We start from the raw sequence: 17,329 nt of genomic DNA, 5'->3' as shown, positions 1-17,329 counted from the left end.
ACATTTTCTTTTAACAACACTCAATAAACGTTTGGGAACTGAGGAAATTAATTGTTGAAGCTTTGAAAATGGAATTCTTTACCATTCTTGCAAGTCCGTGTTCTTGTTGTCATATTTTACGCTTCATAATGTGCCACACATTTTCGATGGGAGGCATGTCTGGACTGCAGGCGGGCCAGGAAATTATCTGCACTCTTACTACGAAGCCACGCCATTGTATCACGTGGCTTGGCATTGTTTTGCTGAAATAAGCAGGGACGTCCATGATAACGTTGCTTGGATGGCACCATATGTTGCTCCAAAAGCTGTATGTACCTTTCAGCATTAATGGTGCCTTCACAGATGTGTAAGTTACCCATGCCTTGGGCACTAATACACCCCCCATACCATCACAGATGCTGGCTTTTGAAGTTTGCGCCTATAACAATCCGCATGGTTATTTTCTTCTTTGTTCCGGAGGACACGACGTCCACAGTTTCCAAATATAATTAGAAATGTGGACTCGTCAGACCACAGAACACTTTTCCACTTTGCAATAGTCCATCTTAGATGAGCTCAGGCCCAGCGGAGCCGGCGACATTCCTCGGTCTTGTTGATAAATTGCTTTCGCTTTGCATAGTAATATGCCCCATGCTGTGAAGCCTCACCAATTAAGAACGACAAACACATTTCGGGAGAACATCCACAAAGTAACACAACATAAACGCAACACAACAAATACCCATAATCCTTTGTATTCACGACACCATCCTGACTAATTTATACACCCCCCCCCTCCCAGTGTGTCGGTAAGGAGGGCGGGGTTGGGGGCGCGGGGGTGTAAAATATATTCAGGGGGTGTCATGAATACAAAGGATTATGGGTATTAGTTGTGTTGCGTTTATTTACTGTGAGGATGTTCTCCCAAAATGTGTTTGTCAATCTTGTTGGGTGTGGCTTCATAGCGTGGCGCATATTAGTAAGTGTTAAAGTTGTTTATATCACAACCATCAGTGTACTCGGTATCACCCAGTATGCCTTTCAATCTCATACGTGTGATTGCTTGACCTGCACACAACATGTTGCTGGACCAACAATCGGTTCGTACATGTTGTTGAAGGTGTCTAAGGCAACAGTTTTACAGCACGTCCACATTCTTGTCATCAGGATGAACGCTATTGATTAGTCGCGAGAACGTTAGCGGCACCAATTGACTACATTACTCTGTGGAACAGTTTTAAATAGCTCTGTGAATGGTAAAGGTGGACAACCTCTGATGTAATTCAGCGGGCGGTTGGCGGGCGGGTACGGTCCCGATAAAAAGTTGGTTCGGGTGGACGGCGGGTGGATGATGATTTTGGTGATGCGGATGCGGATGATATAATTGCCTAACCGCGCATCTCTAGTATCCACCAACAAACATGGCTGAAACATTCAACTTCTTGCATCCTTCGCTTAATTTAAAAAAATTATGTATATATATTTTTTTAAAACCCACTAACTGTAAAAGAACATTACTAACGGTTGATAATAAACAAGTGAATTTTTCATACTGTACATATTGTTCAGAGTCATTTCATATGATCAAGCCGTTTCTAAAATTCCACACTCCAAAATACAGTGATAAAAGCATGTATGATTAGTGCTAATATCGTATCAGATCAATATTGGTATCGGCCAACACAAGGCTCCAATATCTGTATTGTATCAGTATGGAAAAAGTTGTATCGGGACAACCTAGCATTTATTAATTTCAACTTGTGACTGACATCATTCCTTTTTCACTAAATAATTGGTACTCACTCTCATCTTTCCTTGTTCACCTTGTCTTGCGCTGTGTTGCTGTACTTTTGCAGACAGTTCATCCTTTTCTGCACGGGAGGAGGAGAAGCTGCAGAATGGTCAATCTGCGGCGATTGGATGCAGCTCGTCAGAGTCAGAAGGCGCTGAGCCGATGGAAGGCGCAACAGCAACAGGAGGTAGGCAACTAAAATCTGCGGCTTTGCCTGTTAGGTCAGGCTCACTGTCCATCCTCTCATTTCCTATTCTGCAGATCCCGATTGAGTTCACAGGGAAGCTCAGTGCTATCCCAGCTGATTTAGACTGAAATGCAGGACAGACTCTGGACTTCTCACCAGTTTGTCACAAAAATGGCACAAAGGGACACACACTCAACTATATTCACACCCACCTAAAATCTTCAATTGCCAGAACATACATCAACAATCATTCAATGATCTTGTAAAAAAGTATCGGATTTGGCAATACTGGACCGTGTCTACTTGGCATCGGGTAGATAGTTTTGCCGCCACCCAAAGTGAACATGTCGATATTCAAACCGTAACATTTCTTGCTGAATGTGCGAATCACAAACACCACTGAGGTGTTGTAATAGTTTCTGTGATTTCTCCACAGGCTCACAAGATTTTGAGATTACCAGTGAGGGCACAACTCAACAGGACCACACCCAGAATTTAAACCAGGCTTTTCCAACAAAGAAGTCTTCTTTACATCCAGGGGATGATGTTGAATCATCACTCCAAAGATCTCCTATGTTACACAAGCAACCACCTGCACTACCACCCAAACCTTTCACCAGGATAACAAATCACAACACAGGTACAGTTGTCCGTGCAAACTCTTAATGGATTACTTCACTGCTTTTGGTCCTGTTTATAAGATGCTTATGTCCTATAATATACAGATGGCACCCCGGTAAAGTTGCCGTGCATGTCGGTGAAGTTATCTCCTACTCTACCTCCAAAGAAGCTCATGATCTCCGTACCTGCAGGGAGCATGGAACCCTCTGAACTTGCCTTCAAGAAGTGCTCTGCCCCTTCCAGCCATGTTCCTGTGGGCGGGCACCCTCTTCACTATGGGACACTTCCTATCCACCCGCCCAGCAGAATTATCGAAGAACTCAACAAGACCTTTGCCCTGACCATGCAGAGGTTTGAAAGGTGAGGATTCACCCAGAGAGTGACAGTGCATGTTGGTCTGGAACGCGGGCTCCATCTAGTGGTATGCCAAATTTGGATCTGTTCCAAGTGAGAGTTGGACTATGCCAGGGCTGTCCTTTGTCACAGGTTCTGTTCATAACAGAACCTGAATATCTAGGCGAAGTCAGGGTTTGGTGGCTGCAGGATTAGATCTCTGATTTTTGTAGATAATGTAGATGGCTTCTTCCAGCCGGGATCTTCAGCTCTCGCTGGATCAGTTTTCAGCAGGGTGTGAAGCGACTGGGATGAGAATCAGCACTTTCAAGTCCAAGTCCATGGTTGTCGCTCGGAAAAGGGTAGAGTGTATTCTCCGGTTTAGGGATAAGATCTTACCACAAGCGGAGGACTTCAAATATTTCGGAGTCTTGTCCAAGAGTGAGGGAAGAGTTGATCGTGAGATCCACAGGCGGATCTGGGCGGTGTCTGCAATGATGCGGACCCTGTATCAATCCGTCGTGGTGAAAAAGGAGCTGAGCCAGAGGGCAAAGCTCTCAATTTACCGGTCGATCTATGTTCCTATCCTAACCTATGGTCATCAATCATCAATCAATCAATGTTTACTTATATAGCGCTAAATCACTAGTGTCTCAAAGGGCTGCACAAACCACAACCCAAACCACTACGACATCCTCGGTAGGCCCACATAAGGGCAAGGAAAACTCACACCCAGTGGGACATCGGTGACAATGATGACTATGAGAACCTTGGAGAGGAGGAAAGCAATGGATGTCGAGCGGGTCTAACGTGATACTGTGAAAGTTCAATCCATAATGGATCCAACACAGTCGCAAGAGTCCAGTCCAAAGCGGATCCAACACAGCAGCGAGAGTCCCGTTCACAGTGGAGCCAGCAGGAAAACATCCCAAGCGGAGGCGGATCAGCAGCACAGAGATGTCCCCAGCTGATACACAGGCAAGCAGTACATGGCCACCGGATCGGACCGGACCCCCTCCACAAGGGAGAGTGGGACATGAGTTTTGGGTTGTGACAGAAAGGACAAGCTCACGAGTACAAGTGGCTGAAATGAGTTTCCTCCGTCGGATGGCGGGACTCTCCCTTAGAGATACGGTGAGAAGCTCTATCATTTGAGAGGAGCTCAGAGTAAAGCCACTGCTCCGCCACATCGAGAGGAGCCAGATGAGGTGGTTCGGGCATTTGGTCAGTCGGTCCCCCGAACGCCTCCCTGAGGAGGTGTTTAAGGCACGTCTGACCAGTGGGAAGCCACAGGGAAGACCCAGGACTCGTTGGAGGAACTATGTCTCCCAGCTAGTCTGGGAACGCATCAGGATCCCCCAGGAGATGCTGGACCAATAGGCTGGAGAGAGGGAAGTCTAGGCTTCCCGCTTAGGGTGTTGCCCCTCGACCCGACCTTGGATAAGCGGAAGAAGATGGATGGATTAATACTTAACTCCCGGAGGACCTTTTCATGTTGGTTGTAATAAACTGGACTAAAACTTTATACATTGATAAATGAAAGAATTTGAAATAAAAATACAATAAATTGAACATGAACAAATAACCCTCTTAGGAAAAAATACGTTTCATATGGAGTAACACAATCAAAGTCTTGGCCAAAAATAGAGCAACAATTGGCCTGAAAGGACCAAAAAATACCCAATATAATAGTATAGTTTAAGAACAACGTTTCTCAAAGTGCAATTGCAAGAAATTTAGGGATCTCAACATCTACGGTCCATAATATCATCAAAAGGTTCAGAGAATCTGGAGAAATCACTCCACGTAAGCGGCATGGCCGGAAACCAACATTGAACGACCAAGACCTTCGATCCCTCAGACGGCACTGTATCAAAAACCGACATCAATCTCTAAAGGATATCACAACATGGGCTCAGGAACACTTCAGAAAACCACTGTCACTAAATACAGTTTGTTGCTACATCTGTAAGTGCAAGTTAAAGCTCTACTATGCAAAGCCAAAGCCATTTATCCACAACATCCAGAAATGGCGCTGGTTTCTCTGGGCCCGAGATCATCTAAGATGGACTGATGCAAATCATTGTATTCCGTTTATATTTACATCTAACACAATTTCCTAACTCATATGGAAACGGAGTTTGTAATTTAGGAAAAAAATATTTTAAACCTTTTTTTTTTTTTTTTAATCGGGACTACCCGCAGGCCGGATTTCGGACGTTGACGGGTTGCATTTGATCCGCGGGTCGTAGTTAAAGGACCTCTGGGATAGATTAAACAAATTATAATTTAGAAAAAAAAAAATTATAATAATTTTTGGGACTACCCTCGAGCTGGATTTTGGACGCTGGCAGGCCGTAGTTTGGGGACCCCTGCAACAGACAAACAACGATGTACCGTTTCCTTAAGTTCAACTCTTTTAAACTCTGCTCTTCCCACAACTGCAGTTCTGTATTGCGTGCTGTTCCCACACTGATGATCGATTGCGACAACAAAGAGAATCTTTCAAATGAAGCAGATTGCGACGATCTATCTGTTATGTACGAGGACGACGAAGAAGACTTTGAAGAGGAGAACGAAGAGGTGGAGGACGAGAAGGATGAGGACGAAGACGACGATGACGATGAAACTTTGTTTATAAGTAAGTGTTTTTCTTATGTATGTAAGGTGTCTCTACCTGCTTCTTGCTAAACGCACACACACTTTTTTTTTTCCTTTTTTTTTTGTCCTGTCCAGCTTCTCAGGCAAATCTTATAGTTGATGTAGATGCCCATATCGGCTGTTCAGATTTACTTTACAAAAGAGAAGTGTAGAATACTTCTCTTGTTGCCTTATTTAAATGTGATTTTATTAAATGTATTTATATTATCATTTGGTGCAGCCGGGCCGGAGCAGGAGGGGATATAAAGAGAAAAAAAAAAAGGAAAACGGAGGGGGAAATTGTGGGGATAAGAGGGGGATTAGACAGAGAGACAAAAACAACAACAGCAAATAGAACAACAACAACAACAACAACAGAACAACACCAGCACATACAATATGTACAAATATGATCGTAAAAGTGATAGCAAATAAGCAGTTAGCGAAATAAATAATAATATAGTAATGACAATGAGCATTTTTACACGAAAACCGGAGCAATACAAATACCAATAGAAAAAGCGCTATTGATCATGAACAAAACCAATAGTTTACCTCTATTATCAACAATACAGTTGTTCAAATGCAACAATACGTATACATAATGATAGCTAGAAAGATAAACAAGACAAAAATGTTTTACCTACAGAACCCAAAACCAGTGAAGTAGGCACGTTGTGTAATTTGTAAATAAAAACAGAATACAATATTTTGCAAATTCTTCTCATTTTATATTCAATTGAATATACTGCAAAGACAAGATACTTAATGTTTGAACTGAGCAACAGATTTTTTTTGGTAAATAATCATCCATCCATTTTCTACCGCTTATTCCCTTTCGGGGTCGCGGGGGGCGCTGGCGCCTATCTCAGCTACAATCGGGCGGAAGGCGGGGTACACCCTGGACAAGTCGCCACCTCATTGCAGGGCCAACACAGATAGACAGACAACATTCACACTCACATTCACACACTAGGGACCATATTACTTTGAATTTAATGGCAGCAGCACATTGCAAAAAAGTTGGCACAGGGGCTTTTTTACCACTGTGTTACATGGCCTTTCCTTTTAACAAAACTCAGTCAACATTGGGAACTGAGGACACCAATTTTTGAATCTTTTCAAGTGAAATTATTTCCCATTCTTGCTTGATGTACAGCTTAAGTTGTTCAACAGTCTCTGTTGTCGTGTTTTAGGCTTCATATTGCGCCACACATTTTTAACGGGAGACAGGTCTGGACTACAGGCAGGCCAGTCTATTACTTTTACAATGAATCCACACTGTTGTATTACGTGGCTTGGCATTGTCTTGGTGTAATAAGCAGGGGCGTCCATGATAACATTGCTCTTCTGTTTTTTTTTTTGCTATTTACACAACGTGCCAACTTCACTGGTTTTGGGTTTCGTAGGTGCAATGTAAAGACATGTATGCTCTCGCCCAGCGTAGTTAAGAATCCAGATTGAGTCCTGGCACTACATTTATTGCACACAGTGTGCATACAGCAGCTCAAAAGTGCGTGCAGTTAGGCATATTCTATCACAAAATGGGATTTTATGAATCATAACATTGGTGTAACAAGTTATAGATGCTACTTTTGGGCTTATTTTTAACCTTCACAAATGAAACCCCTTAATTAATGACTGGTGCCTTGGTTCTGGATTTGTAAAAGAGTTTAGTGACTGCAGTACAGGTAAAACTAAGTTTGGACACACCTCATTCAATGCATTTTCTTTATTTTCATGACTATTTACATTGTAGATTGTTACTGAAGGCATCAAAACTATGAATGAACACAAGTGGCGTTATGTGCTTCACAAAAAAAGGTGAAATAACTGAAAACATGTTTTATATTCTAGTTTCTTCAAAATAGCCACCCTTTCCTCTGATTACTGCTTCGTACACTCTTGGCATTCTGTCGAAGAGCTTCAAGCACACCTCATTGAGAGAATGCCAGGAGTATGCAAAGCAGTAAACAGAGTAAAAGGTGGATATTTTGAAGAAAGTACAATATAAAACATGTTTTCAGTTATTTCACCTTTTTTTGTTGTTAAGTACCGGTACATAACTCCACATGTGTTCATTCATAGTGGTGATGATGCCTTCAGTGACAATCTACAATGTAAATACTCAAGAAAATAAATACAAGGCATTTGTACTGTACATTTAAAATAATAATATATTACATATATATATATATATATATATATATATTTCGTAAAGATTGCATCTGGCCGACACAGTGTCCTAGCATGGGCAACTGTCATTGATGACCTCTGGCATAAAAACTCGTCTCTGTCATCCATAAATGTAGATTTCCCATGAATTGTATTTTCATTGCAGGCACACTGGCCCTGAAGGTGTTACGAAAAGACTCTCTTGCAATAAAACTGAGTAATCGTCCATCGAAAAGAGAGCTGGAAGAGAAGAACATCCTACCGCTGCAGTCGCATCAGGAGAGGCTTGAGTTCCGACAGCAAACTGCGACCAAACTCACCAGGTGGGGACTCTATCAACAATGATAAAAAAAAAAAGTAATCACTTTCAGTTTATGTGAACATTATTTACCGTAGACTTGCGAATGTAATTTAAAATCCATGAAAAAGTTGACGTGTCTTTGAGAAGACACATAAACTTGTGTTGTCATGGTGATGTGCTGTGTGTATGCAGACTATAACAGCGTCCTTTTCCTGGCTGGATGTGAATAATAATCTATAGATGAAACTTTGTTTCACTTGTCATTATAGCCAGCCTGATGTTATTTGTCATAAAAAGAGTTATGAATAGTCTACATTTTTGCAATGCCTAGAAGCTAGAGAGGCTTGGCATCAGTTTGTGTGTGTGTGTGTGTGTGTGTGTGTGTGTGTGCGTGCTTGCAAGAAGTTTGACAGTTTGATAATAACTGGCCCAAAATGGCTGCTACAATATTCTGTATTTTCCAGACCATAGGGCGCACTGCCGACGAATGGTCTATTTTCTTCTTTCACTTATAAGGCGCACCAGATTATAGGGCGCATTAAAGGAGCCATATTTATTTTTATTTTTTTTCTTAATGTAAACTACTTCCTTGTGGTCTACGTAACATGTAATGCTGGTTCTTTGGTCAAAATATTGCATGGATTATGTTTTACAGATCATCTTCAAGCCGCTTTCTCACAGTCGCTACAGCAGGGGGTCGGGAACCTTTTTGGCTGAGAGAGCCAAGAACCCTAATATTTTAAAATGTATTTGCGTAAGAGCCATATAATTTTTTTTCAACACTGAACACACCTAAACGCGTGCATTTTTAAGTAAGACCAACATTACTAGAGTATAATAGGTATCTTATTTTTTGTGATAACATTGATATTCTGAAGCTAACTGTGGAGGGGGCGTGGCCTGCGGGCCTGCAGCGAAGTGGGGTGTGCTATTACCGGCCTTAAAATCAGCGACAGGTGCGTGGACAACCCACCTGGGCCTTGTTATCTAATCACATGTCGCTCTGTTATAAGCAGCAGCCAGGAGGAGAGACAGGGTTGGAGCTGGAGCCAGAGTGCGAGCGAGAACAAAAGAGAAAAAAACAATTGCTGGAAAGCAACTGAGAGACTTATTGAAAAATAAGAAAATATTGTAACCTAGAAACAGGTTTTCATGTCGGTGCTTGGTGGTCTGAAGAACCCCCAGGAGGGCAAGCCCTTAAAAAAAAAAAATAATAAAGTGCGGTAGAAAAAGGATGGATGGATTCAAATGCATGAGCATGTTTATTATTTTGAACGTTATTTTTAACACTTTGATTACAAGTGGAATTAGTCATTACTTATTGTGTTAAGCAGTGTTAGCTCAGATTTATCCGAGAGCCAGATGCAGTCATCGAAAGAGCCACATCTGGCTCTAGAGCCATATGTTCCCTACCCCTGCGCTACAGGATGCGCCGTTTGGTGGGCGGTCTTATTTACGCGGCTCACCTTCGGCAGCGTCTTTTCTTCGTCGTCTTTGTTGCAGCGGTGTAGCGTGCAAGGACGGGAGTGGAAAAAGTGTCAAAAGATGGAGCTAACTGTTTTAATGACATCCATCCATCCATCCATCCATTGTCTACCGCTTATTCCCTTTCGGGGTCGCGGGGGGCGCTGGCGCCTATTTCAGCTACAATCGGGCGGAAGGCGGGGTACACCCTGGACAAGTCGCCACCTCATCGCAGGGCCGATAATGACATCCAGACTTTACTTAAATCAATAACGGAGTAGCATCTTCTCATCCGGAAACAACAAAAACACCGGAAATATGTCCTGTCAAAGAATGTCCGACCGGAACTCTCTAATAACTAAAGTTCCTTGGGTGAATAATGTAAACTCACTACACCGGTATGTTTTAGCGCTTTCATGGCGAGTTTACTGACAGATATAAGTAAGAATTTTACACTACTTTATATTAAGAAATGGCAACAGTGGAGGATGAATGTCCCATAACAAGACAAATCGGCTGTGATCAAATTTTCAGGACTTATGCAGATCCTAAATATAGATCAGCAGGTACCAGAAGGTACCAAAAGTTGCTTTTGCATAATAATGCAAAACAAAACACCAGATAATATGTATCACCTTATACACACACCATAACAATACTCGTATGTCTAAGCACAGTACAATCCATCAAGCGGTGCCGCTTAATAGCTTCACAAAGTCACACTAAAACAGTTTGATGGATTTTTGAGCGCCATGTGTAATGTTCTATATTTTCAATGGAACATATAAAAAGTTGGTGTTGTTTACTTGAGTCATATTGCAGTGTACACGTATCTCTTATGTTCGACTGCCATCTACTGGTCACACTTATCATTTCACCATGTACCAAATAAAAGAAAAATGTTTTAAGTGCGCCTTATAGTCCGGAAAATACATTAAAGGCCTACTGAAACCCACTACTACCCACCACGCAGTCTTATGGTTTATATATCAATGATGAAATATTAACATTGCAACACATGCCAATAGGGCCTTTTTAGTTTACTAAATTGCAATTTCAAATTTCTCGGGAGTTTTTTCTTGAAAATGTCGCGTAATGATGACGTGTACGCTTGACATCACGGGCTGTTAGGAATATAAGCGCTGCACACACACGCAGCTAAAAGTCGTCTGCTTTAACGGCATAATTATACAGTATTTTGGATATCTGAGTTGCTGGATCTTTTGCAATTTGTTCAATTAATATTGGAGAAGTCAAAGTAGAAAAGACAGAGTTGGGAAGCTTTAGCCTTTAGCCACACAAACACACGGTGATTCCTTGTTTAAAATTCACAGAGGTGAAACTTTACTATTGATCAGAGCGGACCTGGATCCCAACCGAATATCAACCAGCAGGTTTCGGTGAGAAAATTGTGGTTAAAAATTCGCTTCTTACCGGATTTCAGCTGAGTTTGTGCCGCCCATAAAGCTGCCGTCGACTTCCCTGAGACACTGCGCGTCAACACCCATCTTTGGACGTACACTTCCGACTATCAGGTACTGTTAAACTCACTAAAACACTAGCAACACAATAGAACAATAAGGGATTTCCCAGAATTTTCCTAGTAAATGTGTTTAAAAACATATGAATCCGTCTCAATGCAATCGTGTTTTGTTTATTTTACTTTTTTTTTTTTTCCTAGTCCGTCGCTATCAATATCCTCAAACACAAATCTTTCATCCTCGCTCAAATTAATGGGGAAATTGTCGTTTTCTCGGTCCGAATAGCTGTTTTTGTTGGAGGCTCCCATTAAAATCATTGTGAATATGCAAGGAGCCATCAACGAGTGACGTCATCGTTTGCGACTTCCGGTAAAGGCAGGGCTTTTCTCTTAGCACCGAAAGTTGCAAACTTTATCATGGATGTTCTCTACTAAATCCTTTCAGCAAAAATATGGCAATATCGCAAAATGATCAAGTATGACACATAGAATGGACCTGCTATCCCCGTTTAAATAAGAACATCTCATTTCAGTAGGCCTTTAATTATCTTAGCAAATAGGTCAGCGGAGACTTTGGGATCCAAATGTCATGTGCAGTGGTTGTCCAACTTTTATCAGCAAGTACCACCTCAGAAAAAACGTGGCTCTCAAAGTACCACAATAGTGACCAACATTAAAATACAGTAGCGTAAGTATTCATTGAAAACAAGGCAGAAGTTTTATTTAGTATATTTAATATGTTTGGCCAGTGTAAAATTGACTGTCAGATTAACTGTACTCTCCAAATTGTCCATTAGTGAGAATGTAAGTGTGAACAGTTGTTTGTGTGCATGCACCAAGGGTGATTCCTGCCTTTTACCCAAAGTCAACTGGAAAAAGCTCCAGCTCACTAGTGACCCTAATGAAGACAAGTTGTATAAAAAAACGGGTGGATGGAGAAGTTAAGGTGGTCATATTACCTTATTGCGAGTCAGGTGAACTATGAAAAACCCTGTCTTCTGTGGAACCCGGATACAAATGTACTTTTTTCCAGGCGGCTAAGTCAACGTCCATCTGCAGAGGAACTGGAACAGAGGAACATCCTGAAACGTACGTAACTTTGTATGCTAAAAACAGAATGCAAAAGACAAATATAACAAATATGTTAGATCAGTCTTTTCCTCGTCCCTTTTAGCACGGAATGATACAGAGGAACAAGAGGAGAAGAGGGAGATCAAGAGACATTTGTCCAAAAAGGTAATTATGTATCGGATTTTTGTCATGTTAGTGTGAACAGTTATTTTTTTCCAATCTGCCCAAAGCTTTTTTTGTGTCTGGTCATAAATCCAATCAGTCTGGATGCTCGTTAGCGTTCATTCAAACTGTATGTCATCGAGACAATTGTCACAATTACTTGCCCTATTTGTTGAGTCCGTTTTGCACAAAATCCTTAAATATGCCACGAATGCACCAGACCCAGGCGAATTCTAGCCGTCAGGGCATGTGATGTCATGTTTTGTGCACATGCGGGTCATTTCGCAGACCCATTCTGCTCACATTAGACATGACTTCTTTTTCTTGGATGGAGGGGAAGCAGAACACTGAGCTAAACAATATAAATTGTAGCCACCATGTAAAGACACAGGAAAACATTTTCACAGAAAAAAAGAAAATAACAAAGAAGAAGGATGAAGATAAGCGGTATAGAAAATTAATGAAGAAGATTAAGTTAAAGGGGAATTTTGCCTATCAATCGCAATCCTTATGAAAGTCACGACGACAGAAGTTTTTTTTCCAATGTATTTTAAATATTAAATAAATGAAAATTAAAGTCTGCTTACAGCGGAGCCAATGGGGGCTCCACTATTCTGCCCATAAAATCCAAATAAATAACCATTGGAAAAAGCGCCAACAATACTTAATTTACATTTCTTGATTTGAATATTAACCAAGTATTAGTGATATTAATATTATAAGCGCACAAAACCCAAAACCAGTCAAGTTGGTCCCGTTGTGTAAATTGTAAATAAAAACAGAATACAATGATTTGCAAATCCTTTTCAACTTATATTAAATTAAATCGACTGCAAAGACAATATATTTAATGTTCGAACTGAGAAACTTTTTTTTGTGTGTGAATAATCATTAACTTTGAATTTGATGGCGGTAACACATTGCAAAAAAAGTTGGCACAGGGGCATTTTTTTACCACTGTGTTACATGGCCTTTCCTTGTAACAACACTCTGTAAACGTTTAGGAACTGAGGAGACCATTTTTTTAAGTACCCGCACTGTTTTACTATGAAGCCACGCTGTTGTTATACGTGCAGAATGTGGCTTGGCATTGTCTTGCTGAAATAAGCATGGGAGTCCTTGAAATAGATGTTGCTTGGATGGCAACATATGTTGCTCCAAAACCTGTATGTAACCATCCATCTTCTTCCGCTTATCCAAGATCGGGTCACGGGGGCAGCAGCCTAAGTAGGGAAGCCCAGACTTTACTCTCCACAGCCACTTCGTCCAGCTCTTCCCGGGGAATCCCGAGGCGTTCCCATGCCAGCCGGGAGACATAGTCTTCCCGACGTGTCCTGGGTCTTCCCCGTGGCCTCCTACCGGTGGAACGTGCCCTAAACACCTCCCTAGGGAGGAGTTCGTGTAGCATCCTGACCAAATGCCCGAACCACCTCATCTGGTTTCCTCTCAATGCGGAGGAGCAGCGGCCTTACTTTGAGTTCCTCCCGGATGGCAGAGCTTCTCACCCTATCTCTAAGGGAGAGCCCCGCCACCCAGCGGAAGAAACTCATTTTGGCCGCTTGTACCCGTGATTTTGTCCTTTCGGTCATAACCCAAAGCTCATGATCATAGGTGAGGATGGGAACGTAGATCGACCGGTAAATTGAGAGCTTTGCCTTCCGGCTCAGCTCCTTCTTCACCACAACGGATCGATACAGCGTCCGCATTACTGATGACGCCTCACTGATCCGCCTGTCGATCTCACGATCCACTCTTCCCTCACTCGTGAACAAGACTCCTAGGTACTTGAACTCCTCCACTTGGGGGTGGGTCTCCTCCCCAACCCGGCGATGGCACTCCACCTTTTTCCAGGCAAGAACCATGGACTTATACTTGGCTGCGCTGATTCTCATCCTAGTTGCTTCACACTCGGCTGCGAACCGATCCAGTGAGAGCTGAAGTTCCTGGGCAGATGAAGCCATCAGGACCACATCATCTGCAAAAAGCAGAAACATAAACCTGCAGCCACCAAACCGGATCCCCTCAACGCCTTGACTGCACCTAGAAATTCCGTGCATAAAAGTTATGAACAGAGTCAGTGACAAAGGGCAGCCTTGGCGGAGTCCAACCCTCACTGGAAACGTGTCCGACTTACTACCGGCAATGTGGACCAAGCTCTGACACTAATCGTACAGGGAGCGGACCGCCATTATTAGACAGTCAGATACCCCATACTCTCTGAGCACTCCCCACAGGACTTCCCGAGGGACACGGTTGAATGCCTTCTCCAAGTCCACAAAGCACAGGTAGACTGGTTGGGCAAACTCCCATGCACCCTGTTGAACTCTGCCGAGAGTATAAAGCTGGTCCACAGTTACACGACAAGGACGAAAACAACACTGTTCCTCTTGAATCTGAGGCTCGACTATCCGGCGTAGCCTCCTCTCCAGTACACCTGAATAAACCTTACCAGGAAGGCTGAGGAGTGTGATCCCACAATAGTTGGAACACACCCTCCGGTTCCCCTTCTTAAAGAGAGGAACCACCACCCCGGTCTGCCAATCCAGAGGTACCGCCCCCAATGTCCACGCGATGCTGCAGAGTCTTGTCAACCACGACAGCCCCACAGCATCCAGAGCCTTAAGGAACTCCGGGCGGATCTCTTCCACCCCTGGGGCCTTGCCACTGAGGAACTTTTTAACTACCTAAGCAAATTCAGTCCCAGAAATAGGAGAGCCCACCACAGATTCCCAAGGCACTGCTTTCTCTTAGGAAGACTTGTTGGTGGGATTGAGGAGGTCTTCGAAGTATTCCCTACACCGATTTGCAGTCGAGGTCAGCAGAACTCCATCCGCACCATACACGATGTTGACAGTGCACTGCTTCCCCTTCTTGAGGCGGCGGATGGTGGTCCAGAATCGCTTCGAAGCCGTCCGGAAGTCGTTTTCCATGGCTTCCCCAAACTCCTCCCATGTTCACACCGCCTGGCCTGTCGGTAACTGTCCGCTGCCTCTGGAATCCCATGAGCCAAAAGAACCCGATAGGACTCTTTCTTCAGCTTGATAGCATCCCTCACCACCGGTGTCCACCAACGGGTTCTAGGATTACCGCCACGACAGGCACCAACTACCTTGCGGACACTGCTCCAATCAGCCGCCTCGACAATAGAGGTGCGGAACATGGTCAATTCGGACTCAATGTCTAGCACCTCCCTCGTGACATGTTCAAAGTTCTTCTGGAGTTGGGAATTGAAACTCTCTCTGACAGGAGACTCTGCCAGATGTTTCCAGCAGACCCACACAATGCGTTTGGGCCTGCCAGGTCTGTCCGGCATCCTCCCCCACCCTCGCAGCCAACTCACCACCAGGTGGTGATCGGTAGAAAGTTCCGCCTCTCTCTTCACCCGAGTGTCCAAAACATGAGGCCGCAAATCTGATTACACAACTACAAATTCGATCATGGAACTGCGGCCTAGGGTGTCCTGGTGCCAAATGCACATTTGGACACCCTTATATTTGAAAATGGTGTTTGTTATGGACAATATGTGACGAGCACAAAAGCCCAATAACAAAAAAACACTCGGGTTCAGATCCGGGCGGCCATTCTTCCCAATCACGCCTCTCCAGGTTTCACTGTCTTTGCCAACATGAGCGTTGAAGTCCCCCAGTAGGACAAGGGAATCACCCGGAGGAGCACTTTCTAGTACTCCCTCGAGTGTATCCAAAAAGGTTGGGTACTCTGAACTGCTGTTTGGTGCGTAAGCACAAACAACTGTCAGGACCTATCCCCCCACCCAAAGGCTACCTTCTCTTCCACTGGGTTAAACTCCATCGTGCAGGCTTTGAGCCGGGGGAAATAGTATTGCCACCCCAGCCCGTCGCCTCTCACTTCCGGCAACGCCAGAGTGGAAGAGAGTCCAGCACCTCTTGAGAGAAGTCGTTCCAGAACCCTTGCTGTGCGTCAAAGTGAATCTGACTATATCCAGCCGGAACTTCTCCACCTCGCGCACTAGCTCTGGCTCCTTACCCCCCAGTGAGGTGAAGTTCCACGTCCTAAGAGCTAACTTATGTAGCCGAGGATCGGACCGCCAAGTGCCCTGCCTTCGGCTGCCGCCCAGCTCACATCGCACCTGACCTCTATTGCCCCTGCTATGGGTGGTGAGCCCATTGGAGTGGGGACTCACGTTGCTTCTTCGGGCTGTGCCCGGCCGGGCCCCACGGGAACAGGTACTCACCATCGTTCCCCACTTCCGGGCCACATGGGAACAGGCCCGGCCACCAGGCGCTCTCCATCGTGCCCCACCTCTGGGCCTGGCTCCAGAGGGGGGCCTCAATGACCCGCGTCCGGGCGAGGGAAATCTGGGTCCGTGATTTATTTTCTTCATAGATGTCTTTGAGCTGCTCTTTGTCTGATCCCTCACCTAGGACCTTTTGTCTTGGGAGACTCCACCTTATGCCCCCGGACAACATAGCTCCTAGGATCAATGGGACACGCAAATTCCTCTACCACGATAAGTTGGCAGCTCGGAGAGGAAAGAATCAAACCCACGTGGAATAAAAGAGGAATGTGCTACCAAAGTTCTAATGACATCATTGATAGAAATGGTTATTTAATAGTCATTATATGGATATTGGGTTTTTCCTTTGGATTCAGTTTGTTGTCCTTTATTCTAGTGGAATTTTAAAAACTATTTTTATTCTCTGTCCAGATTCCGAACTGGCCACAGGTTTCAAAAGCCCACATTTTCAATGGCGCTCGGGTAGTTAATGAGTTGTCTAATCTCCCACGCAAATCTGAACCACGTCCCAAAAATGTGATTAGGTCACATTACTCGGAACATTTTATCCCATCTCTATCGTGCAGTGCTAAGACTAAATAGTGACAAAGTCAGAGCCCAGATCGCAATCTTTGTGTCTTGATTTGAAGACACAAAGATTGTTAATGCCAATGGCTCACTCTCCACTCTCTCTCCCACCTCCAGCTCAGCCAAAGGCCCACAGTGGAGGAGCTGAGAGAAGCAAAGATCCTCATTCGGTTTAGCGACTATGTGGAGGTCGCAGAGGCTCAGGACTATGACAGGAGAGCCGATAAGCCCTGGACGAGACTAACAGCTGTGGACAAGGTTCTGCATCACTTGAACCTTCA

At 43.9% G+C, this 17,329-nt stretch overlaps 1 protein-coding gene and 1 long non-coding RNA gene across 3 annotated transcripts in view; both read left to right on the top strand.

Annotated features, from left to right (window-relative positions):
* LOC133540816 (uncharacterized) overlaps positions 1 to 17,329 on the top strand; it is a 322,729-nt gene that overhangs the window by 49,954 nt on the left and 255,446 nt on the right. The window lies entirely within an intron of this gene.
* Positions 1 to 17,329, top strand: part of phactr1 (phosphatase and actin regulator 1) — a 48,453-nt gene that overhangs the window by 25,407 nt on the left and 5,717 nt on the right. For both annotated transcript variants that reach the window (XM_061883763.1, XM_061883762.1), the window contains exons 4-11: positions 1,836 to 1,958; positions 2,395 to 2,598; positions 2,684 to 2,939; positions 5,360 to 5,553; positions 7,894 to 8,050; positions 12,006 to 12,061; positions 12,147 to 12,208; positions 17,166 to 17,306. In XM_061883763.1, the coding sequence (XP_061739747.1) occupies positions 1,836 to 1,958; positions 2,395 to 2,598; positions 2,684 to 2,939; positions 5,360 to 5,553; positions 7,894 to 8,050; positions 12,006 to 12,061; positions 12,147 to 12,208; positions 17,166 to 17,306 (1,193 nt within the window). The remainder of the gene's footprint in view (positions 1 to 1,835; positions 1,959 to 2,394; positions 2,599 to 2,683; positions 2,940 to 5,359; positions 5,554 to 7,893; positions 8,051 to 12,005; positions 12,062 to 12,146; positions 12,209 to 17,165; positions 17,307 to 17,329) is intronic.

This window comes from Nerophis ophidion, linkage group LG22, assembly GCF_033978795.1.
Source record: "Nerophis ophidion isolate RoL-2023_Sa linkage group LG22, RoL_Noph_v1.0, whole genome shotgun sequence".
NCBI lineage: Eukaryota > Metazoa > Chordata > Actinopteri > Syngnathiformes > Syngnathidae > Nerophis > Nerophis ophidion.
This window is presented reverse-complemented; position numbering and strand designations above follow the sequence as displayed.